The sequence below is a fragment of the Xenopus laevis genome, chromosome 1L (assembly GCF_017654675.1).
Source record: "Xenopus laevis strain J_2021 chromosome 1L, Xenopus_laevis_v10.1, whole genome shotgun sequence".
Lineage (NCBI taxonomy): Eukaryota > Metazoa > Chordata > Amphibia > Anura > Pipidae > Xenopus > Xenopus laevis.
The window spans coordinates 114,514,869-114,523,459 of record NC_054371.1 but is presented as its reverse complement, the minus strand read 5'-3'; the positions used below and the strand labels follow the sequence as shown (position 1 = coordinate 114,523,459).

The 8,591-nt window shown below is 35.3% G+C and overlaps 2 protein-coding genes across 2 annotated transcripts; both read right to left on the bottom strand.

Moving 5' to 3' along the window:
• Window positions 1-275, bottom strand: LOC121401300 (gamma-crystallin-1-like). The gene has a single exon (XM_041585678.1). It carries the CDS (start codon window positions 261-263, stop codon window positions 6-8), a length of 258 nt encoding a protein of 85 aa, XP_041441612.1. The 5' UTR covers window positions 264-275; the 3' UTR covers window positions 1-5.
• A 5,990-nt stretch (window positions 276-6,265) lies between these two features.
• Window positions 6,266-7,796, bottom strand: LOC121400689 (gamma-crystallin-1-like). The gene is made up of 3 exons (XM_041584458.1): window positions 7,788-7,796; window positions 7,064-7,306; window positions 6,266-6,541 (listed from the first exon to the last, which is right to left on the bottom strand). The coding sequence occupies exons 1-3, from the start codon at window positions 7,794-7,796 to the stop codon at window positions 6,266-6,268; spliced, it is 528 nt and encodes a 175-aa protein (XP_041440392.1).
• Between the last annotated feature and the right edge of the window lie 795 nt (window positions 7,797-8,591).

Genomic DNA, 8,591 nt, shown 5'->3' with positions numbered 1-8,591 from the left:
TGGATTTAAAATTTGTGATGAACTCTTCTGAATGAGCCAATTCTGGCGCTTGAGGCTCCCCAGTCATTATATCTCCTGTATTCTCCAGATCTCAGGTAGTACTGACGTCCCCTATAGTTGGGTTCCTCATAGAACATCCAGTGGCCATCAAACACATTGCAGGAGTGAATGTCATGGAAACGGAATCGATCATAAGTATTGGGGCAGTCATCAAAGAACTCCATCATCTGCCCTTGGAAGTCTCCTCTTTCATAGATTCTCATTTTGTATTGGCCATGGTGCTTTGAAAATAAGATTGAAAACAAAATTACAAAAAGACTTTTTCATTTAAATGCAATACTTTCTCAGATTTTTTCAGATGGCTTGTGACCTTGTTTTAAAATAATAGTTGTGCAGTTTCAGTTTCAAAAAATCATTTTACGTTGTATTTGTATCTTTTAACATAAAGGTAAAATCTGGTTCTATACCACCACCAATGGTGCACAAATGTTTGTACACAAGACTTCAGATGGCTAACTTCCCTGTATAATGGACACAAATCTGTTTCTGTATTAAAAGCTACTTGCACCTGAACATAGTCCTTTTGTAGGAACACCAGTGTGCCCATCCAGCCTACTTTAATGAATTGTGTACAAGTGAGAGTATTGATGCAAGGAGACACTGTGCTATTATTAACACCTTGAGCATTGTTGTGCTGAAAGTCATGCCATGCCCCCCTGAAAATGTTGCTAGTGGCTGCAATGACATTGAATATTCTGAGAAAAAATTTGCATTGTGAGAATCTTTATAAACACTTACATTGGAAAGAAAGCGACAAGACCTAATGGAGTCATTGAAGCCCATCCATCTCTGGAAGTCTGGGTATTCTCCTTGCCAGAGATAATACTGGTGTCCCCTGTAACTGGGGTGCTCATAGAGGATCCAGTTTCCACCCTCTACCCTGATGGAGTTACAGCGATTGAAGTATGAGGACAGGTCAGAACAGTCTGAGCCGCACTCATAGTGGCGGCCTTGGAAGTTCCTTTCCTCGTAGAAGAAGATCTGAAAGAAAATATTAAATGAATAATTATTTTTTCAAAAAACTGCTGCAATTGATACAGTACTTTTTGCTTTTAAAGAAATGCCAGTTTTATTGCTGGCAATTAGAAAAAAATAGAAGTCCTACTATACACTTGTTGTTAGAGAGAACAGGCACAGATACAGTTCTGGGTGCACAATGGAGTTTTTATACTTTTCCAGAGAAAAGTTGCCATGTAGAATTGCTACAAATTGTTTCATTTTTTAGTGAATGCCAATCATTTGTATTGCTATTAGTTGGTTCCAATACACTTATTGTAATGTAAGCATGGACTTATTACAAATTGTAATCTAAACATAAATTTGAAATGTCTACATTTTTTCACCAATTATATTGTGTCTGTAAGCATTAATAACAAATATAAATGTAAACAAGTGACTCCTAAAGTGTGTAAACTTGATTGAAATTAAAAACCATTAGAATAGTTTATGATTTGGGCTTACCTTTCCCATTTTGATTGAATGGAAGTTTCAGTGCAATGGAAGGGAGAGAAGTGTCAGCCTTTATATATGTCCTGTATTGCTGCTGTCTGCATAAGCTGAGCTGAGTGCTTTTTTTCTGTCTAGTAAGGTAAATGTAAAGATCTTTTGTCTGGCATTGTGTATGATCTTGTGCTGTGACAGTTATTTCCCAGTGTTTTCTGGTACGTGTTTTCCATAGCTTTACCAAAAGAGATTCCTAGCACTCCTATATAGTTTCAGAAAGCTGACAGTATAGAAAATGTTCCATACTTAGTCCATTAATAGTACAGTGTTTTCTAAGTTACCAGGGAATCCATAATTAAGAAGCATTTGATCATTGGGAACCTGCTTGGTAATACATATATAGTAGGAATTAAGGGTAGTCTTCCCACACAATGTAAAATGCATATGGGTTTCCCTTCCTTAAGCATTTCCTTTTATACCCTAAGTACAGTAGAAATTAGTTGACAGAAGTAACACCAGTGAGCATTTATGTAGCAGCTAAAATGGCAGTGGATAAATTATCCCCTCAACTGCACATGTAAGTTGGAAGGAACCATATGTTGGTTGTAATACCAGTTTTAGCTTTTTTTTTTTTTTCTGATTATTAAAGTGGCGAGCATTTTAAACAGTTGCTTATTAGTGATGAGAGCAACTTTTTGCCAAGTTTCTCCATGAAAATCGTCCATAGACTTTGGATTTCAGCAAATTTTTACCATTTCGAGAATTCACCCATCACTATTGCTCATCATGATCAATGTATTGTTTTATTATTACAGAGAAAAAGGAAATCATTTTTTAAAATCTGGATTGTTTGGATAAAATGGAGGCTATGGGAAATGGCCTTTCTGTAATTTGGAGCTTTCTGGATAATGGGTTTCAGGATAATTGATCCCATACATGTACTGAATTCTATTTGTCACTGTAATATGGGTGCCCCCTAGGAATAGTGTATAATTTGTAACTAAATACTTGGAATCATTTTGACTGTTTTCACTAAACATCTGCTTAATGGGCATCATTGAATGTAAATTTCACTGCAGTGCATTCACTTTTATCCACATGTATGGTTTATATTGTCTAAATATAGCATGATATTAAACTGGTTAGTCCTTATGAGTCAGACATAGCTATTTAACATCAGAGGCCACCTGTCTATATGTTTTCAGTGATGCATACATTTTATTTATATTATACATATATTTTTGTATTTGCACTTTATATATCAGTACATATTTGGGAATCAGCTGCTGTCACACACCTTTTAGTTTGGATATTTAGCTTATTAATGAAGGTTTGAGTGCTCTATATGTACGGCTCTTGTTGTTCCTCCTCCATATTGTTTCATTCAGTGTTTCTCTGTGCTACCCATCATAATTCACTAACAGGATAAATATAATTAATATGAATTTTAAAGTTAAATAGCTGCTAAACACATGTGAGCTCAATCAAGTAAGGTTTAAAAAATACACGTTCATCAAGTTCTATATATAACCTGCCTAACTATCTCACATAACCCTGTATTCCTTCATTTCCTTAAAAGCCATCCAACCCTTCTTAAAGCTATCTAATGTATCAGCCAATTTGACTGATTTGGGGAGAGAATTTCACATATTCAGTGCTCTCACTGTAAAAGATTCTTTCTGAATATTTAGATGGAACCTGCTTTCTTCTAATTGGAATAGGTGCCTTCTTGTCATCTGGAAGGACCTACTGGTAAACAAAGCAAAGCTTATTGCAGGTTCCTAATGGTAATTTTAAGAAATGTGTTCATACAAAAAAGAACAAAACAATATATGTATATATATATGGCAAGAGAATATCCTTTATTATAAAGTACAAGTCCAGGGGGGCACCCGTGGTAAATTGTGTTTCCAGAACATCCTCATCCCATATCTTACTAGTTTATTTAACCATGACATTCAAGGAGGCTGCTTCAAGGAGATGCTCAAATCGACTATCATCACATATTCCCATTAATATATTTGGACCAAGCAGGCTTTACAAAAGGCAGAAAAGGTCCAGATAACAGAAGGAAAATGCTATCGCTCATAAAGGTCACCAAAAGGAGTAAGGTCCCTACGGTCCTGTTTAGCCTTGCGCAGTAAAAGGCATTTGATAGAGAGCAAAGAGTGCATAGGTATTAAAGGACGGGCAAATGGCAAGCAATGCTGTATTTTAAGTGCCTTAAAATGTTACATGCATGTTACATACCATTATGAATTTATTGATAATATGCAATGACATTATTTTACACTTTATTTTGTTTTTAAATTTGTTTGATTTATTTATGTAATGATTCAAATGTAACAGAGACCATGCACTGTATGCAGAATTTTATAGCTGAATAACATTCACCAGCTAAGCAGTATTATGTATGATAATCAGTATTAGACATGTGTGTATTAGACACACTCAGAGACATTTTATCAATATTCTAAAAGTTTTAATTATACTTATTGACTTTATGTATTTATATAATGTGGATGTGGTACACATATACCCACTGTTGTGTCTAACAAAAGAATCATGTATTTTTTGCAGCCTCTGGAAATTCAAAACAAGGCACAACCAAACAAACTAGAACAATACTTTTACAGGATCATCAACATCCAATATAGTGTATAGAAACCAGCAAAGTGGAATGGTAATTATGCATACTGAACTGTGCTAGGTATACAAAGTACAACAAAGCTATTAGACAACATGCTAAAACAAAAGCAAGTTAATCAGTCTATAGCACAAATAATTAACCAGAGACAAGGCAATAAATAACCCTTAAGAAATAGCCGAGCAATTTGCAGACTACTGCTCTACCTGTATAATTTCCACTTGGACAAATCAACCTCACAGCCCACCAATAAAGCTATACAGCTATTCTTAGCAGCAGCAAATATGCCACAAATTCAACCATACCAGCTCAGTCAACTAAGTAGACTCATCTCCCCAGACAAAGTAAAAGTGGCCTTCAAATCAACCCCACAAGGGAAGGCACCAAGCACTATGGTCACACACTTTAGCTGCAATTCCTGCAAAAATGATGACTGCCTGTGAAACAGGAGTGTGCATCCATCTGAATAAGCATGTGCGTCTGTTACAAATATTATATTACAAATATTATATATAATACAAAGTCGGTGCACCCAGAAGAAAATAGATGCGTGCTTCTGAAAATGATGTAAGTGGACTTGGAGAACTGCTCCTTTTTGAGGATGGCAGCTGTGGTAGGAAAATGGCGAACAAGCCTGCTTTATGAATACTCCTGGAAGGGAGCAGTTTGTTTCAATTTAACCTATTGTATGCAGCATTATAGCGGGCTGGATTGATACTAATAAGTTTAGCTGTAAAGGTTTACATCTCCTTTAACACCTTCTTCAGCAGTTTTTATTTACAAGACATTCTTCTGTAAGAACTGCAGAATCTGCACCAGTATTACTGCTAAACTCTACTTTAAAATTCCTGTAGTTTTGCATACTTGTCTGCAGTTCAAATAATAGAAACATTTCTATAAATATGAATAGATTTAAAAAAAAATGGTAAAGCACCAATGTCCATAGTAAATATAGCTTCCCACTGGCAGCTCACTAGCAGGCTACAGGTGGCAGCAGCAACATTTGGCATGCACAGTGTGAACATTATATACAAAGACTTTGACAGCAACAAAGGCTGCACCAATTAGGATAGGGCTCCATGCTGGTAATGTTTTTTGCATGCGCACTGCAAATACAGTATATCCTCTGTGGAAACCCATGGAAACTTAGATCTACACAGAGACTAACAAAGTCTTTCCCAGAAACTTGAAACAAAGTATTTGCACATGCAAATACAAACAACACAAGACAATTTCTGTTCTCGCTCATGTCTAGTACAAATGTTACAGTTTCATCATGTTCAGTCAAGTGAGCATACATGGCAAACCTCTTAACCAATAACATTTTACGATGCGCAATGCTTATCTCGCAAATGGCAGCAGTTCATTTAATTACATTCAGTATCAATACTAAAGATGAGCTACAACTTCCATCTTAGAGACCTGGGTCCTACTCGGCATCTAAATATATAAAATATATCAATCACACCAAATTAATAATATATTCTGTAAGGTCCCGAGTATCTCAGCATTCTAATTGACTATGTGCAACTAAAAAAAAAAATATATTGGGTGATTATATTTTCTGCTAAAAGACAGAACAGCAATGATTCTTATTTAAAATGATATTAAATAGGTAATGTTCTCAATACATTAACAATTCCCTTAAGACGTAAATATAGAAGTCGCAAGAACCACCCTGTGACAATACAAAAATAAAAAAGTTAAAAGGAAAAAAGAGAAAGACATTTAAAAACTACAATTCTGTGGGGACAGAAATTGAATTTAATTAATATACACACTCTAATAAATGTTGTAAAGCAGCAGTTAGGAAGGCAAAGATTAAAAACGAGGAGTGCATTGTGGTAGAGGATATGATTCAGTTTAAACTGGAAGCCAGGTCTGTGTTAATGACTTTACCCCAAACAGGTATGTTTGGAAATCCTTGTAACTGGGCAATGCCATACAAATAAACACATTTTATTAACATTGTTCATTAAGCCATAAATATAGGATTTGACCTAAATCTGTACTACAGATATAAATAAGTAAATAAGTACTACACAGAGAAGTAATTTTAAACATCTGTTTTATTGAATTATCAATATAACTGTATTAGTAGATTTTTGACTGGATTTAAAATTTGTGATAAACTCTTCTGAATGATCCAATTCTGGCGCTTGAGGCTCCCCAGTCATTATATCTCCTGTATTCTCCAGATCTCAGGTAGTACTGGCGCCCCCTATAGTTGGGTTCCTCATAGAACATCCAGTGGCCATCAAACACATTGCAGGAGTGAATGTCATGGAAACTGAATCGATCATAAGTATTGGGGCAGTCATCAAAGAACTCCATCATCTGTCCTTGGAAGTCTCCTCTTTCATGGATTCTCATTTTGTATTGGCCATGGTGCTTTGAAAATAAGATTGAAAACAAAATAATAAAAAGACTTTTTCATTTAAATGCAATACTTTCTCAGATTTTTTCACATGGCTTGTGACCTTGTTTTAAAATAAAAAAAAAGTTGTGCAGTTTCAGTTTCAAAAAATCATTTTACATTGCATTTGTATCTTTTAACATAAAGGTAAAATCTGGTTCTATACCACCACCAATGGTGCACAAATGTTTGTACACAAGACATCAGACGGCTAACTTCCCTGTACAATGGACACAAAGCTGTTTCTGTATTAAAAGCTACTTGCACCTGAACATAGTCCTTTTGTAGGAACATTAGTGTGCCAATAAAGTCTACTTTAATGAATTGTGTACAAGTGAGAGTATTGATGCAAGGAGACACTATGCTATTATTAACACCTTGTGCATTGTTGTGCTGAAAGTCATGCCATGCCCCCCTGAAAATGTTGCTAGTGGCTGCAATGACATTGAATATTCTGAGAAAAAAATTGCATTGTGAGAATCTTTATAAACACTTACATTGGAAAGAAAGCGACAAGACCTAATGGAGTCATTGAAGCCCATCCATCTCTGGAAGTCTGGGTATTCTCCTTGCCAGAGATAATACTGGTGTCCCCTGTAACTGGGGTGCTCATAGAGGATCCAGTTTCCACCCTCTACCCTGATGGAGTTACAGCGATTGAAGTATGAGGACAGGTCAGAACAGTCTGAGCCGCACTCATAGTGACGGCCTTGGAAGTTCCTTTCCTCGTAGAAGAAGATCTGAAATTAAATATTAAATGAATAATTATTTTTTAAAAAAACTGCTCCAATTGATACAATACTTTTTGCTTTTAAAGAAATGCTAGTTTTACTGCTGCCAATTAGAAAAAAATAGAAGTCCTACTATACACTTGTTGTTAGAGAGAACAGGCACAGATACAGTTATGGGTGCACAATGGAGTTTTTATACTTTTCCAGAGAAAAGTTGCCATGTAGAATTGCTACAAATTGTTTCATTTTTTAGTGAATGCTAATCATTTGTATTGCTATTAGTTGGCTCCAATACACTTATTGTAATGTAAGCATGGACTTATTATAAATTGTAGTCTAAACATAAATTTTAAATGTCTACAGTTTTTTCACCAATTATATTGTGTCTGTAAGCATTAATAACAAATATAGAAGTAAACAAGTGACTCCTAAAGTGTCTAAACTTGATTGTAATTAAAAAGCATTGGAATAGTTAATGATTTGGGCTTACCTTTCCCATTTTGATTGAATGGAAGTCTCAGTGCAATGGAAGGGAGAGAAGTGGCACCTTTATATATATCCTGTATTGCTGCTGTCTGCATAAGCTGAGCTGAGTGCTTTTGTTCTGTCTAGTAAAGTAAATGTAAAGATCTTTTGTCTGGCATTGTGTATGATCTTGTGCTGTGACAGTTATTTCTCAGTGTTTTCTGGCACATGTTTTCCATAGCTTTACCAAAAGAGCTACCTAGCATTCCTATATAGTTTCAGAAAGCTGACAGTATAGAAAATGTTCCATACTTAGACCATTAATTGTCTAGTGTTTTCTAAGTTACCAGGGAATCCATAATTAGGAAGAATTTGATCATTGGGAACCTGCTTGGTAATACATAAAGAGTAGGAATTAAGGGTAGTCTTCCAACACACTATAAAATGCATTTGCGGTTCTCTTCCTTAAGCATTTCCTTTTATAGTACAGTAGAAATTAGATGACAGAAGTAACACCAGTGAGCATTTATGTAGGAGCTAAAGTGGCAGTGGATAAATTATCCCCTCAACTGCACATGTAAGTTGTAAGGAACCATATGTTGGCTGTTATACCAGTTTTAGCTTTTATTTTTTTTTTACTGATTATTAAAGTGGCGAGCATTTTAAACAGTTGCTTATTTGTGATGAGAGCAACTTTTTGCCAAGTTTCTCCATGAAAATCATCCATAGACTTTGCATTTCAGCAAATTTTTACCATTTTGAGAATTCAGTATTGCTCATCATGATCAATGTATTGTTTTATTATTACAGAGAAAAAGGAAATAATTTT

What these genes read in the sequence shown, in the direction of transcription:
- LOC121401300 (XM_041585678.1), bottom strand. Translation starts at nt 263, where the DNA reads ATGAGAATCTATGAAAGAGGAGACTTCCAAGGGCAGATGATGGAGTTC.
- LOC121400689 (XM_041584458.1), bottom strand. An exon ending in CTTGTCGCTTTCTTTCCAAT is followed by an intron (nt 6,542 to 7,063) that starts GTAAGTGTTTAT and finishes TTATTTTCAAAG; the next exon opens with CACCATGGCCAATACAAAAT.